Source organism: Mirounga angustirostris, unplaced genomic scaffold (genome assembly GCF_029215605.1).
Source record: "Mirounga angustirostris isolate CCGP_5_RB_7025 unplaced genomic scaffold, mMirAng1.0.hap1 SCAF_5, whole genome shotgun sequence".
NCBI classification, from domain to species: domain Eukaryota; kingdom Metazoa; phylum Chordata; class Mammalia; order Carnivora; family Phocidae; genus Mirounga; species Mirounga angustirostris.
Genome location: NW_026991713.1, coordinates 6032721 through 6043903, shown reverse-complemented (window position 1 = coordinate 6043903; position 11183 = coordinate 6032721). Strand labels below are relative to the sequence as shown.

Below are 11183 nucleotides of genomic sequence, written 5' to 3'. Positions count from 1 at the left end.
CGGCCTTCCTCGTGCCCGGGGCACCGCTTAAAGGGACTAGGGTGCTCCTCCGGCGATGGGGGGCCAGGGCTACCGTGTGGGAGGGTGTTCAGGGCTTTGCTATCAGGCGACGTAATTCCCCTCTTTGAGGTCGGTCCCTGTTGCCCCATTTTCCAAACGGGAAAGGTGAGGCTCAAGAAGAGCAGCGACCTGACAGCGACACAGCCGGGACGGTGGCCACGGGAAGGACCAGGGCCGACAGAGCCTCTCGCGGCGGGGGAGGCAGAGGCAGAGGGGAGGAGGCGAGGAGCGAGTCTCCGGCGGCCGCGGCTTCCAGCCAAGCCGGGCGGGGCCGGGGCCGGGCGGGGCCTCGCGGCCGGGGCGGGGCGGGCGGGGGACCTAGGCCACCACCTCGCGCCGCGCAGTGCCTTCCCGGAGCGCGTCCTCATCGCTGGTGAGTGGGGACCCGGCGCCAAGGGGGCAGCGGGCGGGGCGGCCCCGCGCAGGTGCGACCCCCGACAGCGCCCGCCCGCCGGCGCGGGGCCCGAGGGCAAACTGAGGCAGGAGGGGGCAGGCCGGAGCTGCGAGGCGGGGACCCGAGGGGGCGACCGGGGGGCAGCACCAGGGGGCTCGGCTACCGGGCGGCGGGCTGCCGGGGCCCTGACCTCCGGCGGTCGGGGATCCTGTGCGGCGGCATTCCAGCGATGAGCGGGAGCTCGGAAGGGGGGGTGAGTTGGAGCAATCTGGCCCCGCTCCGCCCCGCCCCACCTCCGGCCCCCGCGCCCCGCCCTCTCCGCGCCCCGCCCTCTCCGCGCCCCGCCCTCTCCGCGCCCCGCCCTCTCCGCGCCCCGCCCCTCTCCGCGCCCCGCCCCCTCCACTCGGGTCTGGCGGGAAGCAGAGCCGCCGCGAGGGACCCGACACTCCGGCTCCCGCCCATTCCGCAGATGAGCAAGCCGGATGGGGGAGGGGGTTAGGGGGAGGGCGGGAGTGGCTGAGCGGGGTACCGAGAGGATCACAAAATGCCCGGGAGACCTCAGGCTCCTGGTCCACTTGAGACTCTTCATTTCTAGGCGGGGAAACCCAGACCACCTGGGGAGGTTATTTGCACACAGCCAGTTAAGGCCCCAGAGGATCTTAGAACCGGGTCCCAAGAGTCCCAGTTCAGTGCTCAGGTGCGCTGTCGCCTGGACAGGGGTCTGGTGTGGGCAGAAGATGGCCTGGGACCTGCCTGTCCGTTGCCCCTCCTGCAGCGGTAGGGGTGCTGGGGCTTCCAGCTGTGAACACACTGCAGAGTTCTGGGGTTCACCCCGCTGGCCGGGCCTGGCCTGGGAGCCTGGCTGGCCTGCTAGTGTGCGGCGGGACCCGGTACCAGCCGTGTGCTCTACAGTGAATGGCAGGGAGGCTGGGCTGGGGCCTCCCCTAGGGACGGTTGACTGGGGCTGATCCCAAAGGGTCATGGGGCTCGGAGACGATGCCAGAGGGGGCTGTGTACAAGAAGGGCGCCAGGGTGCCTGGCACGCAGCAGGCCGTTGACCGAAAGACTTAGCTGGCAGAATGTGGGCCTCGAGCCTCCGGTGCCTCTGTGGGGGTGAAGTGGGGAGCCCTGCAGGGCAGCAGGGGCGGATATCTGCTTCATGGAGCAAGGGCGCTGCCTTGAAAGGACCCAAGGAGCAAGGGGTGGGGGGATAGCAAGCCTCTTCACGGAGCGGGGGGCGGGGGGCAGGCTGCCTCCTTCTGTTTCCAGATGGCTGCACAGCACACCCAAAGGGAGGCTCAGAGGGGAGCCTTTGAACTGAGGGAAACTGAGGCTCCCCCAGGAGCCCGTGTCCAGGGTCACATAGCTGGGGAGCCATATGGTTCAAGGCCCTGCTCCGTCCTCTGTACCCCTGTGTCAGTGACTGAACAGTAGCTGGCTGGATCGGCCAGAAACCTTGGCCATGGGTTGCTCAGGGGTGAGGTGAGGGGCTTGGGCTCCAAGGCAGGGAGCCTCCTTTTTATTCTATACACTTTCACTTTTTCATTGTTTTGTTTTGGAATCTGTTTTTTTTATTTGTACTTTTACTTACTTCTGATTGTGCAAGCCGTGTCTGAATATGCTCTTTGTGTTTAAAAAAGTAGTCATTCTCCACGGAGCAAATTCCCCCTTGTCACTCCCAGCCCCACCCAGTCCCAGACCTCCCGGTTACCAGCTGGATATGGATCCTTCCTGACCTGTTGGCTGTTGTACTGGGTCTTGCATAATGAAAAAGATTCACAGAGGTTATAAGGCGGAGGATTAGCTGTGAGTCATTTTAAAAAAGAAAGGAGCCTTAACACCAGTCCCGGGGACAGCGGGTGGCTTGGGTGAGAGATAAGGCCTAGGACGGCTGGGGGGAGGAGGAGAGAATCGGAGAAACAAACTCTTTGTTCTGTCTGGGGTGCAGTTTCTGCCACGTTCTATAGGGAGGCCTCTGGAAACAGGAGGATGCCCCAGAGACTCACTAGCTGAGCCCCCACTTCACAGATGGGGAAAAGAGGGCCTGGGAGATGAGATCTTAGGGCCAGAAATGGGTCTGGAGTCTTTTGGCGGGGAGCAGGAGCGAAGCTCCTTAAGGACAGGAGATCCTGAGTCCCACCCTTGGGGGGACAGGGAGGATTCAGATCCTATTACTGCTGCCCCTGGCTAAGAAGGGGTCTGATGCCCCGTGGGGGCTGGGACACTGGTGCTGGGGCTGGAGAGAGTGAACGTGCTGGCCCTGAAAGAATCTTCTGACACTGGGCAGAGGGTGTGACCGCTGTGGTAGGGTGGGAACCCCCTCGGCCCTCTGGGCAGGCCTTAAGTGCCATGTTGGGATGAGAAGGAGGCTGAGAGAAAGAGGTGACACAGGTATCAAGGTAAATGGCCTCGTGGCCCAGAGCTGAGGCCAGCAGACTCCCCGCTCAGGGGTGGGGGTGCTCTGGGCCTCAGAGTCATAGAGATCTGGAAAATTCTGGGATTCCCTGTGCCTCAGTTTCCTTATCTGGATGGTGGGAATAGTAATGTCCACCATGGAGGCCAGGAGGGTGTGGCTCAGGGCCCCCCAGGGAGAAGCAGCTGGTCGCCGTCCCTGCAGCTGCTGTGAAGAGTAAGTGAAGTATGAGCATCAGGGTGAGCCGCCAAGCACCACCCCCGAGGCCTAGAACCTTCTCCTGATCCCAGGTCCTGAGCCCTCTGCTTTGGCCCTTCTCGGCCTCTGTTTCAGAATTGCTTGTGCATGAGTGGCCCCAGGGTGGAGCTGTGTGTGAAGCCTTTTGCCCCGCTTAGCATCCAGTGCCTGAATGGCTGATGTCTTTCAGCCTGGAAGAAGATGCCATGGGGCCGCTTCTTCCCCCAGAGGAAATGGGGTGAGTGGCCCCAGCCCTGACAGCCACAGCCCCTCACTTGTCTGGTCCTCACTTGAGCCTCCCGATGACCCCATGAAGCAGGCAGGACAAGTTGTACCCTCCTGATGTAAGGGAAACTGAGGCCCAGAGAGGAGCTTTGGCCTGGGATTACAAAACAAATTGGAGGCAAGCCAACATTTGGGTTCTTAGTCACTGTCTGATGTTGATGGAAGGAAAGGGTGTGTGAGTGGCTTTGCCCTTCTGCTTGCATCCCAAGTCTTTTCCCAGTCATGGGTGCTCCCTGACCTTCCCCAGGCCTCCCTGGGACCCCATCCCAGAGCACATCTCTCTCAGGCCTGCCTGGGCTAACCCAGCCCAGCCTAGTGTGACTCAGCCTGGTGGGTCCCCCAGTCGGGTGATTCAGGAGCTGGGCAGTCCCCCAGAGGCCACAGGAAGCTCCCTGACTGGGCTGTCTCTATCTGGCCTTTCTGGTCTGACCTTCAGGCTGGCAGACTCTCTGATCCCCAAGGCCCAGTGAAATATCAAACACAGCCAGGCTCTGGAAGGGGCAGCGGGAGTGGGGGCAGGAACACAAGGCTCAGACCCTACTCTGTCACTGAGGCCTTAGGGAAGCCACCACCCTCTTGGGGCCGTGGTTTGTTCTGTACAGCAGGGGGCTTGGTTGATGGGCTCTAGGGTCCACTCAGCGGGCACCGTGGGCAAGTCCTGTGTGGCATTTCCTGGGCACGGGCTGGGTGCTGTGGCAGGGGGACAGGAGTGCCCCTGCCCACAGAACCTTGCAGAGAAGTATGGGCAGGTGGTGCAATGTGAGTGAATCTCAGAAACATGTTCCGTGACAGAAGCCAGACCCCAAAGGCCCCGTATTGTATGATTCCATTTACATGAAATGTCCAGAAAAGGTAAATCCACAGAGACAGAGGGCAGATTGCTGCTTACCAGGGGCTTGGGGAGGGAGGGACAAGGCGTGACTGCAGTGGGTACAGGCGTTCATTTGGGGTGACGAAAGTGTTTTGGAACTTGATATCGGAAGTGTACTGAATGTCACTGAATCGTGCACTCTAAATGGTTAATTTGACATTATGCAAATTTTACCTCGATTTAAAAAAAGTAGAAGAAAACCCCCGAGGGCCCTGGGGGCAGGGGGAGCGGGGGCTGGGGCTGGGGTCAGGGCAGAAGTAAGGGACAGTGCGAACTGTTAGCCAAACCAGGATACTTCTTTTTTAATGTTCTATTTTGAACTAATCCTAGATGTACAGAAAAGGTACAAAAGTAGTAGAGAGGGGCGCCTGGGTGGCTCAGTCGTTAAGCGTCTGCCTTCGGCTCAGGTCATGATCCCAGGGTCCTGGGATCAAGCCCCGCATCGGGCTCCCTGCTCCGTGGGAAGCCTGCTTCTCCCTCTCCCACTCCCCCTGCTTGTGCTCCCTCTCTCGCTGTGTCTCTCTCTGTCAAATAAATAAAATCTTAAAAAAAAAAAAAAGTAGTAGAGAGAGTCCCCCGCACAGCCTCCCCCAGAGTTCCACCAGTTTTCCCACAAACTGTCGAGCGGACCCCAATACCACATCTGGATCCCGCATTGCGTTTAGTTGTTCTCTCTCCAGAGTCTGCTTCACTCAGTGACCTTTCCCTCCATCTCTCCTCGTCTCCTGGGAGCTTGGCACCTTTGAGAGTGTGGGCATACCAGTTTTGGAGAATGTTCTTCCACCCAAGGTTGTCTGGGCTTTTCTCATGATTAGGCTGGGGTTTTGCGTTTTGGGCAAGAATACCCACAGCAAGTGTGCCCACCTCTGCGGTTCTTATCAGGGGTTCGTGATGCCCGTGTGTCTTGTCCTGGCCGCATTCACCTTGAGCGCCTGTAGGAGGGATGCTTCGGAGGGTGAGGGGGGCCATCAGTTTGAAACAAAGTGGGTACAAAGTGGGACTGTCCCGTGTCATGGGAAAAGGCACAAAAGGTCACACTGAGGAGACTCGAGGTCTGGCCCAGTTCGGTGCCTGACCCCCAAACCCTCCCCTCGGCTTCTGGGCCTCAGTTTCCCTGTCTGCATGTGAGGGTCAGGATGGTGTGAAGGCCTCCCACCTGCCCAGCCATGTCACGTTCCAGGGGAGGCCCAGGGCTCTGACCACAGCTCCTATGGTGGCCCAAACACTGTCACTTTGCTGTGGATCCAACATATTTATTAGGCAGGCTGGTCAGGGCTGTGTCCCCCGTGACACAGATGAGAAAGCAGCTAAGGAGACCTGAGCCTGCCCCAGGTGGCCCGCTGGTGAGCCCAGCTGGGTGGCCGGGTCCCCGGGCTCGGTGTCCAGAGCTCCACATCCACCTGGCAGGAGCACGGGGCCAGCGGCCTCCCGACTGTGGTGAGACAGACCCTCCCGCTCACCCGGGAACAGTCCTGTGCACCCTGGAAGGTCAGAGGTCAGGGCAGGAGGGCAGGGGAGGGAGGAGGACAGGAACGTCTACTTGCTGGGCCCCCGCATCACATGCCCAGCCCTCGGCGAGCTCATCCTCGCAGTGCACCTGTGCCTTGACCTTGGGGGATGGAGGGACTGTCCCAATTCCACAGGTGAGAAAACCGAGGCCGAGGAGGGAGGAATCAGTCAGTCACTAGAGGGCAGAGCTGGAACCTGCTGCCTAACACTCTCCGATTGTCCCGTTTAAAATGATGCTCATTGGGGCGCCGGGGTGGCTCAGTCGTTAAGCGTCTGCCTTCGGCTCAGGTCATGATTCATTAACGACTGAGCCACTCAGGCGCCCCTGTTTTTTTTTTTTTTAATTGGGATCATTCTGTAGTCGACTTTATATTCCTCTTTCTTTGCTTAACGTTATGTTGAGAACAACTTTCACATTATTAGAGTCCTCAAAAGCTGGATTTGGGGGTTGACCAGGCCTTCATGGTCCCTGCTTTTTTGGGCATGAAGGTTGCTTCTGCATCTCATGGGGCTTCACGGAGCCCCAGGCGGCAGCTGCCCCCTCTCCCCAGGGCAGCCTTCACCCCTTGCTCTGAAGCCCTGATGGCCCCCAGGGCCTCCAAAGCGAGCACAGCCTTTTCCCTGCATCTGCTCCCCCGCAGGCAGGCGACCCCCTCAGCCCACCCTTGCCTGTCATTCCCTGACTGCTCTCCCTTCCTGTGTCCCCCTGCAGGAAGTGCTCGCCGTCCTGCCAGGACCATCTTTTCCTTGATCCCGGGTCGGGGGTACCCTTTCTGAGGTCTGTGCCCCTCGCAGGGACTCTCCTGTTCCGTCTACCCTGGGTCCCCAGCCCCCACCCTAGCAGGTCAAGCTGCGGGTTTGCTGAACTCAATCTGGATGGCTTCTTATCTCGTGCAAACACCTCCAGGTTCTCCAGTTACGATCAGAGTGTGGCAGTGGGAGCCCAGCCACCTCATTTTATGGTGGGGAAACCGAGTCCCAGCTGGGGTGCTCACGGGCTGAGGGTCCTACAGCAGGTCCAGTCAGAGTTGGCCTGAGATGACCAGCCAGGGACCCCCCACCCCCTTGCCGTCACTCTGGACCCTCAGCCCCAACAAGCAATTCAGCCTGCTGGGGGCTGTACCCACTGCTGGGCGCCTAGTAGGTCCTCGAGCAGACCTTGGGGCCCCTGGGGAAGGGGACATAGTTGATGAGCACAGTGGACAGACCTGATGACTGGGTCCCCAGCCCTTGGGGTGGCAGCACCCAGGCCTGACACAGGGACCTTCCCTGCCCTGAGCCCTGCCAGACTCTCAGGGTGGCTGACGGGCCCTCGCTAGCCTTGAACTCTTGCTAACTCCTGTTCTTCCCCACCCACCACTTCCGTGAGCCCGGGTGTCAGGGTGGGAGCAGCTTTTTGACTGGGCAGAGCTTGGCCCCAGGGTGCTGTGTGACTCCAGGCAGGCGGCTTTCCCTCTCTGACAGAGGGAAGGGAAGGTGATTTGAGGGTGGGCTTGTAGGGTGGTGGTAAAATACCTGTGTAACTGGATACTCCCCCACTGGGCTGGGCCCAGGCAGGCAGTGTTGATATCCCATTCTACAGAGGGGGAAACTGAGACCCAGAGAGCTGAATTGATTTGCCTGAGGTCACAGGGAGGTAGTGGGGAGCCAGGATTTGAGCCAAGCTCTGTGTGATACCAGTTATTGAATGAGTGAATGAATGAATCAGTGAATGAGTGAAGGAATGGTGAGAGAGGGAATGAGAAGCAGTAGAACATAAAGCACGGGGTGTGGACCGATGCAGGCCTCTCGGAGCGCCGGGCTGTCAGTGGGCCTGGGGAGGAAGGGCCAGGAAGCCGTCTGGGTGGAGGGGACACGAACTGACCTTGAATCAGAAGAGGGGTCACTTGACAGGAGACCCAAGGTCAAGGGTGAGGGTGAGAGAGAGAGTACAGGACGCTGGCAGCTGGGGCAGGAGCTGAGGTGGGACCAACTGTGGCTCCTGCCAGTCCGGGCAGCCTCAGGGGCGGGGGCGGGGGCGGGGCAGGAGTTTTTGGGTGGAAATGTGCTCCCTGGAGCCATGGCACTGGGCTGGCAGGGGCTGCCGGGGTGAACCCAGCCCCTCCCTGCCCAGTGCTTGGGGAAGTCTCGCCCCAGTTCTGGAGTGCCCCCCACCCCACCCCTGTCTTCTCTCGCAGAACTTTCCAGAGCAGCCGTGACCGCAGCAGCAATGGCCCCAACTTGGGTGCCCGCCGTGGGCTTCACCCTGGTGCCCAGCCTGGGGGGCTTCCTGAGCTCGTACTACTACGTCCGCGGGGAGGGCCTCCGCTGGTACGCCAGCCTGCAGAAGCCCACGTGGCACCCGCCCCGCTGGGCCCTGGGCCCCATCTGGGGCACCCTCTACTCGGCCATGGGGTAGGTGGGCTGGGCCACCCTCCCCTTCTCGAGGCCCCAGGACCGAGCGTCTCCTCCACGTGCTCCTGCGGAAGCAGCGTTTCCGGCCGAACCGCCTCCTCCGGGGAGGGGAGCGGGGGGGGAGGGGGAGCGGGGGGGGAGGGGCGGGCCGGAGCTGGCGCAGGCACCCTGGCTGTTTTCGAAACTCCGGGGGGAGGCGGGCTCCGCGTTTCAAGTTCAGACCTGGGCAGCCTCCAAGACCAATAGTGGCAGCGGCAGTAACAATTCTCGTAGCTACCACTTGTTGAGCATCCGCTCAGTGCCAGGGTCTTGGTTAATTTTCAAGACAACCCACTGGACAAGGGGCCTCCTGCAGGAAGCCTTGGGACTACACCCCTGCAATTGCCCCGGGAGGAAAGGAAGAGCTGGGCGGGGGAGGGCACCCCCTGGTGGCCCCAGTGGGGACTGCATCCACAGATGAGGCCAGCTCCCTGCCCTCCTTCTGGAAGATTCCCTGCATCCTGGGTCTAGCCAGCCCAGTACTGGGTGGGGCTGCAGATGCCAGGCGGCCAGGGAGCAGGTAGCAGAAGCCAGGCTGGATGCCTCCGGGTTCTGATGGGAACAAGACAGTCCGTACAACCTGGGTGTCTCGTGGGCACCACCCCCAGCCAGTCCCGGGCCCTGCCCAGCCAGGCTCCCAGCTCTTCCTGTGTCCTGCTCTCTCCTCCCCGATCCCGGCCCAGGCACCACTGTTTCTACCTCTCCTTGCTTCAGCCTCCAGGCCTGCCCACTCCCTCTTGGCTTTCCTCCACCAGTGCGATCCTGATAAAGCCCAAATGTGACCCTAGTCTCTCTTTCGCGGGACCCTGCGGAGGCTCCCTGTGACCCTGATAAGTCAAATCTCTCATGGAGTAAAGAGCTTGGGCTCTGGCCCTGGCCACCTGGGTTCAAATCCTGCCTTTACCTACCGGTTGCCTGCCAAGACATCTGCGTCACTTTGCTGCTCTGTGCCTCAGTTTCCCCACCTGTAACACGGGGGTGATAATACTGCCCACCTCACAGCATTATCATGAAGATGAAATGAGCTGATACTTGGAAAGAGCCAGAGCAGTGCCTGCATGTGTAAGTGCTGGGGGACACTAGCTGTTCCTGTCAGTGGTGTTACTGCTGCCCTCGTAGTTCTGAGAACCCCCATGACCAGGTCCCCATCTGCCTCTTTAGCCTCACTTCTCTGCTGCGCCCCCAGACCTCACCCTCCAGGCCCACAGGCCGATTCAGGGGCTCACACCTGCCCCTAAGTATGTGTAGATGCTTGTTTCTCCCCCTAGCAAACTCCTACTCGCCCTCGAAGGCCCAGCCGAAATGTCCTGTCCTCTGTGCGGGCGCCCCTGGCTAGGTTAGGAGCCTGTTTCTCACTCGTATGCTTTCCTCTCCAGGCCCTGATGATAATAATGGTAGATATTTACTGAGTGTCCCACGTGCCAGGCGCTGACCTAAGCACCACCAGGGTGTTAACGCAAATCCCCACAGCAATCCTGGGAGCGGTGAAGGCCCAGAGAAGTCAAGCAAGTTCCCTGAGGTCACAGAACGGTCGGTGGCAGAACATGCCTGAGCCACCACTGTGTCGTGCCGTAGGTGAACATGGTCTCTTCCTTGCTGGTGCCCTGACTGGTGGCCTCTGTTTCAGGTATGGCTCCTACATGGTCTGGAAAGAGCTGGGGGGCTTCTCCGAGGAGGCTGTGGTTCCCCTGGGTCTCTATGCTGGGCAGCTGGCCTTGAACTGGGCATGGCCTCCCCTCTTCTTTGGCAGCCGACAAATGGGTTGGGTAAGTGTGGCCTTGGCCGGTCTTCTTGGTCCCTGGAGATGGCCTGTGGAGGAGCAGCCCTTCCTTGGGGGACAGAGGGCATCACATCCTAGATGGGGTGAGGGTCTAAAGATCCGGGGGCGGGGATGGCACACGGCTCGTGGTCAGCATCTCTCAGAAGCTTTTAGGGGACCAGTGGCCTCCCGTGGAGCCCGCAGCTGCTTCTCCTCCGATGAAGGGAGCTTGCAGGGTTCTCACAGAACCAGACAGGCTTGCCAGCTTGGTTGAGGGGCCATCGTATAGGAAAACATTGCGCCTGGTGCCATGCATCCCTCACGTGGCATGGATCCAGCCAGGGTGATTGTTCCCATTTTACAGAGGGGAAACTGAGGCAGAGACCAAGGGAGGGACTTGACGGGGTCACTTGGGGGGGTGGAATAGAGTGTTCCCTTGAGTGCACCCCATGAGCGGCCGGCTGGGACACGCACCCGGTGAGTACAAGGAGCCTCAGGCCTCCCTGTCCCCGCCGCCCTGTGTCTCTGCAGGCGCTGGTGGACCTCCTGCTGATGGGTGGGCTGGCAGGAGCCACGGCTGTGGCCTGGCACAGGGTGAGCCCACCAGCCGCCCGCCTGCTCTACCCGTACCTGGCCTGGCTGGCCTTCGCAGCCACACTCAACTACTGTGTGTGGCAGGACAACCAAGGCTGGCGTGGTGGCCGTCGGCTCGCCGGATGAAAGTGCCCCGTCCTCTGAGGACCGCAGCTGCTGCCCATCAGGTGCTGCCCGGGTGGTGGCCCTTATACTTCCATGGCCTTCCGGCCTGCGGGTCTGTCTGGGTCTCAGCCCCGGGGGTCACCACCAGCTTCAGAAGTGCCCCAGGCCGAGCCTCTGTCCCAGAAACGGCGTCCTGCGCTTTCCGCCCTGCCCCAAGCATGCTCTCGGAACACGGAAGGTTAGAAGCGAAATAAAGTTTCTAACCTCCTGGCAGTGGCCTTTTTACTTGGGTGGGACCCCTGGCCGCGGGGAGGGAGGGGCGCTCATCCTACTGCTGGATCTGCCTGGGCTGCATCCTCCAGATGAGGCTGGGCCAGGTCAGCGCTTACCTGTGCTTCTCGGGCCCCTCCCAAGACCCCCTAAGAGGCGAGGTGGCCTGCCCCGGATTGCCCAGGTTCGACCCGGGGCACACACCCTGGCTATGATGCTCTAAGACAGGCGGGCGGCAGGCCCAGAGCTCGGT

At 60.8% G+C, this 11183-nt stretch overlaps 1 protein-coding gene across 1 annotated transcript; it reads left to right on the top strand.

The window, feature by feature from the left end:
- The first annotated feature begins 333 nt into the window (after positions 1–333).
- On the top strand, positions 334–10933 carry TSPO (translocator protein). The gene is made up of 4 exons (XM_045872372.2): positions 334–433; positions 7947–8163; positions 9830–9968; positions 10493–10933. The coding sequence occupies exons 2-4, from the start codon at positions 7979–7981 to the stop codon at positions 10679–10681; spliced, it is 513 nt and encodes a 170-aa protein (XP_045728328.1). The 5' UTR covers positions 334–433; positions 7947–7978; the 3' UTR covers positions 10682–10933.
- The last annotated feature ends 250 nt before the right edge of the window (positions 10934–11183 follow it).

Coding starts and splice junctions, on each gene's coding strand:
- TSPO (XM_045872372.2), top strand. CDS start 7,979: ATGGCCCCAACTTGGGTGCCCGCCGTGGGCTTCACCCTGGTGCCCAGC. Junction 8,164..9,829: donor ACCCTCTACTCGGCCATGGG/GTAGGTGGGCTG, acceptor CCTCTGTTTCAG/GTATGGCTCCTACATGGTCT. Junction 9,969..10,492: donor GCAGCCGACAAATGGGTTGG/GTAAGTGTGGCC, acceptor GTGTCTCTGCAG/GCGCTGGTGGACCTCCTGCT.